At 36.6% G+C, this 14,446-nt stretch overlaps 1 protein-coding gene across 6 annotated transcripts in view; it reads right to left on the bottom strand.

The window, feature by feature from the left end:
- The window catches only part of COL24A1 (collagen type XXIV alpha 1 chain), a 400,744-nt gene that overhangs the window by 231,707 nt on the left and 154,591 nt on the right, over positions 1-14,446 (bottom strand). For 4 of the 6 annotated variants that reach the window (XM_070367752.1, XM_070367754.1, XM_070367753.1 and 1 more), the window contains exons 16-20: positions 13,783-13,875; positions 13,662-13,706; positions 13,366-13,419; positions 13,057-13,110; positions 8,492-8,545 (exon numbers count right to left, since the gene is read on the bottom strand). In XM_070367752.1, the coding sequence (XP_070223853.1) occupies positions 8,492-8,545; positions 13,057-13,110; positions 13,366-13,419; positions 13,662-13,706; positions 13,783-13,875 (300 nt within the window). Of the gene's footprint in view, positions 1-8,491; positions 8,546-13,056; positions 13,111-13,365; positions 13,420-13,661; positions 13,707-13,782; positions 13,876-14,446 lie in introns of those variants that run through there. The other 2 variants (XM_005888435.2, XM_070367757.1) reach the window with 2 other exon arrangements.

Genomic DNA, 14,446 nt, shown 5'->3' with positions numbered 1-14,446 from the left:
GATCCACAGGAATGGATACCCACAGAGCACAGCATCTCTACATTGAAGGAGATATAAAAGTGACCTCCATGATACGATCCATTTGTCTTAATCCACCTTGTACCATTTAGAGGTAGCCAGTCTCATGGAACATTGGAACTGCCTTCTAAACTTATAACTGAAGAACCAGCTCAGAGGATGTTTTGTCTCTAATAGGAAGGATACACAAGTTTGGGAACCAAGAAGTAGAAGTGAGTGTGGTCCTATCTGCCATCACTTCTAGTAAAACAGGATAATTTCTGCTTTCTGTCCCCACAATCTTGGACTTCACAGGGATGGAGATCCTGATACCCAAAGGGGCTCTCCCTTGACAGGAGACATAGCAAAGCTCTTAATAAACTAAAAATTATGGCTGCTACCACAGCACTTTAGATTTTTTATGACAAGATATAAGAAAACAAAAAGAGAGGCCACCAACTTGGCATGGTTAATTGACTGAAAAACAGGAGGAAAAGGAGGAAAGACTGCTTCATACCAAAGAGGCAGGAAGGAATTTATGTGGAATACACGTGATGCAATGGAACTCCAAACAAAAATTCATGCCCTAGGTTTTGGTTAACCACTAGACAAGTCACCAAGGCCTACTGAGAAGAAGGTGAGTGTGAAAGGGATTTGAAATGGATAGTGAAGGAGAAGAAATAAGTACCAGTTGTGGCCCCAATTGAAACTGGATCGACAACAGCCATAGTACATCCCATTAAAACAAACAGACCTATTAGACCAAAAATAAGTGGTGATACAGCACATGAAAAGAGACTCAACATAACAAAAACAAACAGCCCAATAAAAAAAGGACAGAAGATCTAAATAGACATTTTTTCAAAGAAGACATACAGATGGCCAAAAAGCACAAGAAAAGATGTTCCACATAATTAATTATTAGAGAAATGCAAACCAAAAGTACAGCGAAGTATTACTTCACACTGATCAGAATGGTCATCATCAAAAAATCTACAAACAATAAATGTTGGAGAGGGTGTAGAGGAAAGAGAACTCTTCTACATTGTTGGTGGCAATATAAATTGGTACAACCACTATGAAAAACAGTATGGAAGCTCCTTACAAAACTAAAAATAAAGCTGCAATATGATCTAACAATCCTACTCATGGGTATATATTCAGAGAAAACCATAATTCAAAAAGGTAAATGCACTCCAAAGTTCACTGCAGTACTGTTTACAACAGCCAAGACATGGAAGCAACTGAAACATCCATCAACAAATGAAAGATATATGTATATACAATGGAATATTACTCAGCCATAAAAAGAATGAAATAATGCCATTTGAAGCAAAATGAATATAGTTTCTTATGCTAAGTGAAGTTAGAAAAAGACAAACATATGATGTCATTTATATGTGGAATATAAAAAAGTGATACCAATGAACTTATTTTACAAAAAAGAAATAGACTTACAGACATAGAAAATAAATTTATGGCTACCAAAGGGGATAGTGGAGAGGAGCAGGGAGATAAATTAGTAATGAACATATACATACTTATGGCAGAAAATGAAGAGGAACTAAAAAGCCTCTTGATGAAAGTGAAAGAGGAGAGTGAAAAAGTTGGCTTAAAGCTCAACATTCAGAAAACTAAGATTATGGCATCTGGTCCCATCACTTCATGGGAAATAGATGGGGAAACAGTGGAAACTGTCAGACTTTATTTTTTTGGCTCCAAAATCACTGCAGATGGTGATTGCAGCCATGAAATTAAAAGACGCTCACTCCTTGGAAGGAAAGTTATGACCAACCTAGATAGCATATTGAAAAGCAGAGACATTACTTTGCCAACAAAGGTCCGTCTAGTCAAGGCTATGGTTTTTCCAGTGGTCATGTATGGATGTCAGAGTTGGACTGTGTAGAAAGCTGAGCGCTGAAGAATTGATGCTTTTGAAGTGTGGTGTTGGAGAAGACTCTTGAGAGTCCCTTGGACTGCAAGGAGATCCAACCAGTCCATTCTGAGGGAGATCAGCCCTGGGATTTCTTTGGAAGGAATGATGCTGAAGTTGAAACTCCAGTACTTTGGCCACCTCATGTGAAGAGTTGACTCACTGGAAAAGACTCTGATGTTGGGAGGGATTGGGGGCAGGAGGAGAAGGGGACAACAGAGGATGAGATGGCTGGATGGCATCACTGACTCAATGGACGTGAGTCTCAGTGAACTCTGGGAGTTGGTGATGGACAGGCCAATCATAGGCCTGGCATACTGTGATTCATGGGGTCGCAAAGAGTTGGACACGACTGAGCGACTGAACTGAACTGAACTACTATATATAAAACAGGTAAACAAGGACCTACTGTGTAGCACAGGGAATTCTACTCAATATTCTGTAATGACCTAGATGGGAAAAGAATCTAAAGAAGAGTGGATAAATGTATATGCAAAACCAATTCACTTTGTTTTACACTTAAAATTTACACAACATTGTAAATCAACTAAACTCCAATAACAATTTTTTTAAAAATTTAAAAGAACTACATGAGGTGATGGATGTATTAATTATCTTGATCATGATAATAATTCCACAATGTATATCAAGTCATCACATTGTATACTTTTATAAATATAATTATATTTTCTGATTATCCCCAGTTATTTTTCAATGAAGTTACAAAATATCATAGAACTTCTTATCATTAAAACAACATGACAACTGTGTAGGAACAGACAACCATTCAAGTGGAACAGAAAACAAAGTTCAGACATAGACCCCAAAACCATTAAAATTTAGTATATGATAAGGGTGACATCTTAAAATCACTGCTGCGAAGACAAATTGCTTAACAAATGGTTCTGGGACAACTGAGAAGCCATTTAGTAAAAGATAAACTTAAGCATATATATGGCAATATTCACACACACACACACACACACACACACACACACCACAAAACCAAGTAATTTGCTCAAGGTACTCAGGCTACCTCCTCAATTCTCATTCAGAAGACATCAATCCCAAGCATCGTATTTTTCAACGATTAACTTAAGCCTTTTGCCATTCAATAATTAACAAAAGCTATCTCAGAAGTATATACCTAGGACCATCATTTTTGTCCCTTATTTAATAACTTTTCCTGGATTGTACTTTGACATTGTTATCAATCTATGCTCAAATATGGAAATCACACAATACCATGAATTGCTGCCGTTCTTTTGTACAAGCAATACATTTTTAACCAAGGGAGAAGAGAAGCCTAAAACTGACTGTTTCATTGTTTTGCCCCAGTACAAAGTTCAGACTCAAGTTTGCAATTAATTTCTAATAAATTGTACTGAAAGTTGTAGCTATGCTGTGTGTTTTTCAATCTCAGCTGAGTTTTTAATTCAAGTCAGAAACTATGTTACTAGCCCCCAGTCCCTTCCCTGGTTACTCTTCACAAAACTGTTTGAGTACCTTCCTCTTGCACACACAAATTACCCCCACTCTTGGGATTTACTCTCCTACTTACAGAGAACACAGACTCCAATCCTATTGACCTCTTTCAACATCTTCCTTCTTTTGAAACAAACCCCTACACTTGTGCTCTGCATAACTTCTTTATTCTCAATCTTCCTTGCTTTTTAAAAATGCACTGAAGTCTTTGAATTTCCCTCTAGGGTTTGGGTGTTGCTTTAGGTACAATATTGGATTTTATAGTGATTTGTTACTCAATTCTAAATATTTTCTAATTTCCATTGTGAGTTTTTTTTATTCTCATGATGTTTTTAAGTTACTGAAGTTTATATACTGCTCTTAATATTGTCAATTTAAAACTTAATTATACTGTAAACAGAGAATGACATTCACCTTCTGGAGGTGAGTGTCTAGGAATAGTATTTTTGAATCTTGTTTCACAAGTCCTAAATAATTTCATCTATTACAATTGCTTCAGTTAATACTTCTATGTGGAGTACTATATCAACATGTTTCTCTAGTTCATTTGAGTTTCAAGTCTACAATTTTCTATACATTTATGAGACTGCTGCTAAGTTGCTTCAGTCGTGTCTGACTCTGTGCGACCCCATAGACTGCAGCCCACCAGGCTCTGCCGTCCCTGGGATTCTCCAGGCAAGAACATTGGAGTGGGTTGCCATTTCCTTCTTCAATGCATGAAAGTGAAAAGTGAAAGTGAAGTCGCTCAGTCGTGTCCGACTCCTAGCAACCCCATGGACTGCAGCCCACCAGGCTCCTCCGTCCATGGGGTTTTCCAAGCAAGAGTACTGGAGTGGGGTGCCATTGCCTTCTCCAATTTATGAGACTAATTTCCTGTATATCCCATAGGCACTTTAGCCCTAACAAAATTAAAACCAAAGCATTATCTCCACCCACCCTAAATATCTTCCTCCTTTTTTATTCTGTTTTGAGAATGAAGATCTGCATTCTCCCCAACTGTTCAAGCCAAAATTATTACATGCATCTTTTATTCCTTTCTCATATGAGTTGAATGAACTGGACTGTGATTCAAATGCTGTGAATCATATTTCCTAATTATTTCTTGGAGCAGTCCTTTCCTCTCTATTTTTACAGGCCCTTATCATTAGCCCCTTGGCCTTGCATTATCCTCCCAAATAGCCACAGTCTTGCCACCTCTCCTTTTTCTCCTCATTGTCATCTCTCCCTGTCTCTTTCTTTTCTTTGTTCCATCTATCACTTATACATTGAAACACATTTCTGATAATTGTATTCCTTTGGTTAAAAATTTTTGATCAAAAACAGGATAAATTCTAAATATAGCACAATATATATGATTGTTTATCTGAGAAAATTCATCTACTATGCAATGAGAAACTTTTCAGGCTTGATATATGATTAAACATGCTGTTTTAAATTCTTAGACATACAATTCTATTAAGAGCCTAATGTCAAGAAAGATTTAAATAGAAGTGCTGCCTTATATTGGAGAAGGCAATGGCACCCCACTCCAGTACTCTTGCCTGGAAAATCCCATGGGCGGAGGAGCCTGGTAGGCTGCAGCCCATGGGGTCGTGAGGAGTCGGACATGACTGAGTGACTTCATTTTCACTTTTCACTTTCATGCATTGGAGAAGGAAATGGCAACATGTTCTTGCCTGGAGAATCCCAGGGACGGGGGAGCTTGGTGGGCTGCTGTCTATGGGGTTGCACAGAGTCGGACACAACTGAAGTGATTCAGCAGCAGCAGCCCATGGCAATTAGTTATAGAAGCCCTAGCTTCTTCTTCATAAACTATTTAAAATAGGTAAGCAGTGGCCACAGGACTGGAAAAGGTCAGTTATCATTCCAATTCCCAAAAAGGACAATTCCAAAGAATGTTCAAACTACCAGATCATTGCGCTCTCTTCACAAGCTAGCAAGGTTATGCTCAAAATCCTTCAAGCTAGGCTTTAGCAGTACCTGAACCAATAACTTCCAGATAAACAAGCTGGGCTTCAAAGAGGCAGAGAAACCAAAGATCAAATTGTCAACATTCACTGGATTATGGAGAAAGCAAAGGAGTTCCAGAAAAATAACCTACTTCTGCTTTATCAACGAGGCTAACACTTTTGACAGTGTGGATCACAACAAACTGTGGAAAATTCATAAAGAGATGGGAATACCAGATGACCTCCTGAGAAATCTGTATGTGGATCAAGAAGCAATAGTCAGAAACAGTCAAGGAACAACTGACTAGTTCCAAACTGGAAAAGGAATATGACAAGGCAGTATACTGTCACCCTACTTATTTAACTTACATGCAGAATACATCATGTGAAATGTGGCTAGATGAAACACAAGTTGGAATCAAGATTGCCAGCCAGGAAAAATATCAACTTCAGATAAGCAGATGTACCACTCCAATGGCAGAAAGTGAAGAGGAACTAAAGAGTCTCTTGATGAGGGTGAAAGAGGAGAGTGAAAATGGAGAGGAGAGTAAAAGAGGAGAGTGGCCCAGAATTCAACATTAAAAAAACTAAGATCATGGCATTCAGTCCCATCACTTCATGGCAAATAGAAAGGGAAAGAGAGAAGCAGTGACAGGTTTTATTTTCTTGAGCTCCAAAATAACTGCAGATGGTGGTGTAGCCATGAAGTTAAAAGAAAGGAAAGCTATGACTAACCTTTCCTACTTGGAAGGAAAGCAGCTTTGACAAACCTGCTGCTGCTGCTGCTGCTGCTAAGTCGCTTCAGTCATGTCCGACTCTGTGCGACCGCATAGACTGCAGCCCACCAGGCTCCCCCGTCCCTGGGATTCTCCAGGCAAGAACACTGGAGTGGGTTGCCATTTCCTTCCCCAATGCATGAAAGTGAAAAGTGAAAGTGAAGTCACTCAGTCGTGTCTGACTCTTCGCAATCCCATGGACTGCAGCCCACCAGGCTCCTCCTCCATGGGATTTTCCAGGCAAGAGTACTAGAATGGGGTGCCAATGCCTTCTCCGTTGACAAACCTAGATAGCATATTAAAAAGCACCTGACAAAGGTCCGTATAGTCAGAGCTATGGCTTTTGCAGTAGTCATGTATGGATGTAAGAGTTGTTCCATAAAGAAGTCTGAGCACCAAAGAATTGATGCCTTCTAGCTGTGGTGCTGGAAAAGACTCTTGAAAGTCCCCTGGACTGCAAGGAGATCAAACCAATCAATCCTAAAGGAAATCAACCCTGAGTATTCATTGGAAGGACTGATGCTAGAGGTGAAGCTCTAATACTTTGGCCGCCCGATGCGAAGAGCCGATTCATTAGAAAAGACCCTGATGCTGGGAAAGATTGAGGGCAGGAGGAGAAGTGGGCGGCAAAGGACAAGATGGTTAAATAGTATCATTGACTCAATGGACATGAATTTGAGCAAACTCTGGGAGATAGTGAAGGATGGAGGAGCCCGGCGTGCTGAAGTCTATAGGGTCACAAAGAATCAGGTATGACTTAGCAACTGAAAAACAACAACAAAAGGAGGAAGAATTGGTATTTGCTGGGACTCAGTACCTTCCAGGACTCAGACAGTTAGGCAATGTTCTGAATGGTGACTGAAAATCATAAAATTTCAAAAGCAACAGAGAAAAAAATTTCTGGAAAATTAAGTGATGAGTGAAAACATGGCCCATGCGTACTTTAACCTGGCTTTATAAAGAAAAGTATGGTTTTTAAACCACACTGATAGCAAGGAGATGACACACTCCTTCTAGGATACATACCATATGTAACTAAAATTACAATACAGTAATCCATGTTTGTAAAAATAACCTTTAAAGATAATAAAAGATCAGTTGGACTCTATATCCTCAGTATGATGAAGACAGGTAAATATGATTCATTCCAGGAATGTTTTCATGACAAATGATTAAAAGAATGCAGGCTCATAAAAAATATAAACATATTAGTCAGTTAATTACTACTTTAATTGTCTGGTAATAATACATTTTATTACTATAAACAATTTCATTCCCCCAGCATTATGACATCAATACATTGCTCTATTTTACCTCCTATTACCTATTATCAAAACTAGATGCAATTATGTTGTTTTGATTTTTGAACCATTAACCTCTAATATGTTTTTAAATTAGACAGTCAATAAGAATAGACAATTGCTAAAAGAAATTAGCCAATTCTGAAAGACAGTTGTGGAGTAAGAAACAGACCTTAGAGTTTACCAAGAGAAGGAGAAAGCATCAAGATAGTACTATTCCTAGAAAGTCCACCTACTGCTTTGACACTATGGGGACTTTATTGATCTAACTTTTTTTATTGTGAAGCCAAATCCACTTTCTCAGTGTCACTGCTGCATCTATGACTCTGAATTAGATGTGAATGTGTATTTATATGTTTTGTTGTTGTTTAGTTGCTCAGTCGTTCCAACTCTTTGCTCCCCCTTGGACTACAGGGTTATATATTTATGTATGCCTATATTTTGGTTTATATTTTTGAACTAGGGTGAGCTTCAGAAACTAATCTCCATGTAGTATATATTTGACTCATCAAATGATTTTTTTAAAAACTTGAATGTTTCATTTCATATGTGTATGTCCTATGCAGTCTTGCAGAAAAGAAAAAGCCCCTCTACATCAAGGATTAAGCCAAAGTAAGAATTTCAAAGAATATACTATGCAAGCAAATCTTATGCATGTACTACAGACTCACTCATGTTTATTCTAGAATATGAGATGCAAATGATATGCACACATTAAAAAATTGGAAGCAGTCTGCATTAAAAATTCAATGGCATTTATGTTCTGAAATTTGACTGCAAGCCCCACCTACGTGTTACTAGTAGTTGTTGTGCAGAACAAATAAAGCAACTGTGATCTAACCAGGACTATGTGGCTATACCTTTTCTATTTTCTGGAGATCACTGTTGCATACCTCCCGACATAACAGAAAACATTTAGTCCAAACTGTTTACAAAGATATAAACTTTAAAGAGAATCTTGCTTAAGCCTATTATATAAAAGGTTTAACTAATCAAGCTTAATTGCTATGACATTTATTTAAATTAATTACATTCCCACCAACATTTTACCTCTGGTCCTGGAGGGCCAGATGGCCCTTGGGGTCCTGGGTCACCTGTTTGGCCCTACAATGTGGAGGTTGGGGGAGAGAAATCAAAGTATAAATATTAATTTAATAAATATGATTGAAAAAGGAAACATATAGTATGCAAAAAATATATTATGTCACACAAAGTTGTAATGACTTTCTGGCAAACAGCAGTCAATATATTATTTCAAAGTTGTAATGACTATTCAGAAAGACTTAAAATCATTATCACTGCATGAAACTTATTACATAAGATGTGTATAGATCTATACATATTTATCCCTAAATATTAGAGATACAAATTAATGGAGATCAAATGAAGGAAAAAAAATTGTGGTGTGGATGTGTGTTATCCAAAGATAAGAGAATAAGGTTTGACTTAACAAAGTAGGAAACTCTAGATAGGAACTGCTTTCATAAACAACTAGAATTCTAGGATTGCCTCTGAAAAATTCTCTCTCCTTTGGTAACTATAAGGGGCCTGATTTAGTAATTAAGAATTACCTGGATTTAAAAGCCTGTTGCTTAATCTCTCTCAGCCTATTTTCTCACCAATAAAACAGGAATAATAATGTTACTAACATTCTTACAGTCATTATGAGAAATAAATGAGACAAATGTAAAGTGTTAAGCACAGTGCTTAGAACATAGAAAGTACTCATTAAATGTTAATCAATTTTATAACTATTAATCCTTCCATTCACATCCTTTCTCATTTCCTGGATGTTACCTAGAATTCCTAGATTGCTTTGATCCTTTGATTAAACTTCTGAAGATTTGATTTCTATATCTCTGCAGCCATTTCTGACATTCAGATTAACAATGTGAAATCAAGGCTGCAGAAGAAGGGTAAAAGCCTGATCCTGAAGAGGGTTGGTGATCCTCAAGTTGAAACTACAGAACACGGAAGGCCACTAGTCTGATATCCTTGTTTTCATTAAAACAGCTGAACGCATTATTTTTGTCATATTAAATTTCTATGTGAGCTTCAAATCTGACACCAGGTCACAGAATACATAAAATTTCTTGAATTTATTATACATAAACTCTTCTGTATAACAGGGGTTTATCCAGTTTCCAAGAAGTGAAGCATAGTTTTCCATGTGTACTAAATTCATCCTCATACGGTGCTACAGTCTCTGGACTTAAGCAGTACACAGTACACCTACAATTAAACCTAGAGAAAAGTAGTAAAATATTATGCAGAAGTTCGCTTAAGTTCCCCTAAACAAACAAAATCATACCTGATAGTGAGTCTATCTGAGGAGTCAAATTTTTGAAATGAAAAGTATCTCAAACAGATAGACACAACGTTTTCACTGAGACCCTCTAGTGGCAAAATCTAAACAAGACGCTACATTTACAAGCTTGAGGAAAAAATGGAATACAGCAGGCCTTTGTTACCAGAAAAGTCGATCCACAACCTGATCTTTATTTGTGGAATAATTTTATTTATCCTTCAGAAAAATTTTCATTTTGAAAAACTTCAACTGCAAGTTTCCTTGAATGTCAATTTACCTTTATAAAAACGTAAAGAACTGAATAATGATTAAGTAAACTTCGACAAACGGTAGCAACTTCCAGCTAAAAAATGAAGAGGACATAATTGACTTTGTTTTTTCTCTTTAAAAAAACAGTATTTCTTAACTTCAGATAGGTAATTTTCTCTAGTTTTTAAATACTTGCAGAGTAAAAGTCTCCATATTTCAGAATGTTAAAAATCTTCTAGATCAGAACATTCTTTTATCTTGAAAACATTCTTTCATGTTGCAACTTAGATCCATTTGCAAACTATCAGTGACACGAATGTTGTAGATCACAGAAAACCAAAAGTAGGAGACGTAAAAGAATAAAGACATTCATATGACTTTGGCCTTCGTTGCATGATAGGGAGCAAATGGTTTAGAAAGACACTAACTTGTACAATTTATTTTTAATATAGTTGCTGATTTTTGTAAGAAATTTTTCATTAAACAAGTGTCTCTTTCCATAACTAGGAAAGGTTTCTAAGTCAAACATCTACAATTTTTTAAATAACAGTAAGATACAAACAAGTGATAAAGTGAGAGTCTAAAGTCAAGGTGGTCTCATAAATAATAATTCCTAAGTCTCTTATCCTATCTTTAGTCCAAAGTACATATTTTTCAAGATTTGATAAAACAAACAAAAAATAGTCAGCTGTCTCTGACCAAAGTAATCCCTGCTGATATTAACATTTTTTATTAGAATAGTACGGAAATGTACAATATGAACAAGTAACAGTCTCACTCTCATCATTTCGTGCTCCCTGATTCACTGCCTAAAAGTACCACATGAGAGTGTCTAGTGACTCCAGGAGGAAAAAAATTAAAGGTTTGAAGACAACATGTCAAAGGTGAAACAGGAAGTCTTTGCTTTAGCTTGGACTAGAGAAACACTGAGAAGCATTATTACTAAGAAAGGAAAATATTAAAAAGTCACAGAGCTGCAAGGAACCTTACATATGAGATAGTCTGACACTCATTTTAAACATGAGAAACTAGATACCATGGTGGTTAAATATTCAGTGTCACAGCAGGTCAGTGTCAAGGCTGGAACCAAAATCTACATCTCTGTTATTTAGACCAGTTATTCAGCCTTCCCTAATTTCAATAAATATGTAATCATTATAAATTAAATCAAAGAGTAAAGAAGACATTAAAAAGGTTTACCTGATATAAGCATGATATGACTAGTTTTCTCTAGTAATTAATTATAAAGCATGAGACTAATACCACTTATTACTTAGTACTGGCCTTAGAAAATATGTCATACCATTTCATTATTATCAAAAGAAGTATTTTGCTAACACTGCAGATACTTAAAGCTCCTTTTAAGTGGTTTCAAATCATCCTTGAAAAATAGAAGCTTTTTGTTAGCTTGACCCATTCTCCTGCCGCTTATGAGATTCACATCCATGGCACAAGTCTGGGTACACTGTCAACTGAGTGGAAAGTAGTAAAGGCAGAGCTCACCATCAACGTATCATTAGATAAACAGATGCCAGCAATTGTTCTTTGGATTACATGATTCCTGGGAAATGTATATAAAATGCTGTCACTGTTAGAAATCATAAGGAATGGTGATGTAAAGCTACGTAACTTAATGTTGTTTGCTGCTGCTGCTAAGTCGCTTCAGTCATGTCCGACTCTGTGTGACCCCATAGACGGCAGCCCACCAGGCTCCCCCGTCCCTGGGATTCTCCAGGCAAGAACACTGGAGTGGGTTGCCATTTCCTTCTCTAATGCATGAAAGTGAAAAGTGAAAGTGAAGTTGCTCAGTCGTATCCAATTCTTAGCGACCCCATGGACTGCAGCCTACCAGGCTCCTCCATCCATGGGGTTTTCCAGGCAAGAGTACTGGAGTGGGGTGCCATTGCCTTCTCCGTTAATGCTGCTTACTTTGATGCAAAAATAAACAATCTAAAGATGAGAGGGTGCAGTTAGGGAAACATGGTGAAATTGCTCAGGAAAACAACACTCTTTTATAGTGTTAGATTAATAAATTATAATTTTATATCTAATTTTTGGATCTGGAGAATTCATTCCATGGACTCTATCGTCTATGGGGTCGCAAAGAGTCGGACACGACTGAGCGACTTTCACTTCATTTTGGATCTACAATCACAGTCAAAGAGTTGTATAAAACCCTAAAACAATCTTAAAACCCTGAAGCATAAAACACTATGGCACAGTGGCTAAGTGCGTGGACTCTGACATCCGTGGTCACCAGGTTTTCTTGGGTGACTACCAACTAACTCTGGGACCTTGGGCAAGTTATTTAACTCTCCGTGTCTCACTTTTCCTCATAAGTAAAATAGGAATAGTAATAGCACCAACTTCATATGACTGTTTTAAGGATTAAATTAGAAGTATAGGTCTTAGAATACTGCCTGGCATTTTGTAAACAGTGAATTTTAGGTATAATCATTACTATGATTTTTAATACGTAGATATATACCATTAACTCAAGTTTTAACCACTCTATTTAAATGTTTTTAACTATTCAGTAACTTTAGTTTTATAGTTTACCTGGCTTCAAGTTAACTACAATACACAGTATCCTTTTATTTCAGTTAATTGATGCTCAAAGATTTAAAAAAGACAAGGAACTAGAATATTTGGGCCCATAAGAGAGTATGACATGCTGTATTTTCTTCAGAATGTTTCCTTAATGAAACAAATATTTGGATAAATTACAGTGTTATTTAAGGTTGCTTTATATTTTCGGGCTTAAAATCTACTTCTTAGTTTAAATTCTATCTATAATAGATTAACAAAAATCTTTAAGGCTCATGGAAATTTGGCTTTTGACTGGGATGAAGGAGGTGAGGAGGGTGAGGTGCCATAATCTATGGATTGTAAGCTGAAAACTTCAAGGATTAGCTGTATGCTAAAACTGGAGAGAAAATGCCATACTGGTACACTTAAATCCTACTTCTTACATTCCACGAACACCAACAGGTATCAAGGGTCATGCCATAGTGTGCATTCCATGAATCAGAAAGAACAAGCAGAAGTTCAAACCTACTGAAGGTCCTGGCTTTCCTCTCATCCCTGGTGGTCCAGGAAAACCCACAGCACCCTAAAAGAACAGTAAAGAGAGAAGTTATTACACCACAGAAGGCAGATATGCCTCTACTTACGAACTATTAAAAGAAGTCATGGAATTATTAAAAAAAAAATTGAGAAAATGTTTCAAACAAGACATGCAGAATCATATTGATACTATATCCTAAAAAAATACCTGATTTGAAATAATGAGTACTCCTTTCTTTTTAAAGAATGCATGCATTTTCACTGTGTTTTTTTTTTTTAATTTATATAAAACTAATGGTACCTTGTCTCCAGTATATCCTGTTTCTCCTTGCTCTCCTGCAATGCCTTGTTCACCCTGGGGAGCACAATTTCATACAAAGACATTTAAGCAATGCAAATGTGGCAATAAGAAGGCAAATACAAGTTATACAAGAAAAATTTCTCTATTTTTCCTACTTTTGAGAAAACATATAATTGATATTACAGATTGGATCCCATATTTTAATAAAAATATTTTATAAGTGGTGTTGACTCAAAAGAAAAGTAAATGTGATAAAAAAAAAATGATCTCTATGACAATGTAAATATTTAAATCACCTTATCACCTTTGATTCCAGGTAGGCCCTTATTGCCCGAAAGACCCTAAAAAAGAAAGTGATACTTTGTGACATTATAGAGAAATCAAAGTGAAATATCCATTATGTAAACAGAAGCATACCATTGGGCCAGGGATTCCAGAAGGTCCAATTGGTCCCACAGGGCCAACACTGCCCTGGAAAGCAATAAGAAAGAAAGGTATCCTTGAGCACCACTAGGATTAAAAAGAGAACATAGTAAACTTAATGAAATAATTCATCTTACTAAGTTCCCACACAAGCTTGTTCTCTAACAATTACTTTTCCTCTTTACATTTATAAATCATACCATTCATTCAAATTTTAGTGAGGTCTATTCTGCTTCCTTAAGCCTACTCATACTGATCTTATCTACTAGGATCCTTCTCTTCCTTGAATTCTAATAGTTACTATCCGCAGGATTCATTTTGAAATATTTCTCCAAAGAGATATCTTGACGATAGGGGAAATATTTTAGTGCCATGTTCCCAGGAAGTGTTCAAAAAATACTTCATTTGATTTTCTTAGATTTTTCTTTCACCTATTTATTCAGCAAATATTTACTGGGCAGTTACTATTTCCAATGACTTCATGATCTACAATTTGCAGATAATAAAATTTACCGTAGGTTCAGGGAACTGAGTAGTAAATAAAAGGCTCTACTCTTCTGGGTTTCTCTCATTTATTCATCATTTAACATTTATTGAGCAGAATGTGTATCAAGCATTGTAGTAGTGTTGTATGGTAGTGTTGAGGAAACAAACATGA

Source organism: Bos mutus, chromosome 3 (assembly GCF_027580195.1).
Source record: "Bos mutus isolate GX-2022 chromosome 3, NWIPB_WYAK_1.1, whole genome shotgun sequence".
Classification (NCBI taxonomy): domain Eukaryota; kingdom Metazoa; phylum Chordata; class Mammalia; order Artiodactyla; family Bovidae; genus Bos; species Bos mutus.
Note: the sequence above shows the minus strand (reverse complement) of the source record. Positions and strands in the feature narration are given on the sequence as shown.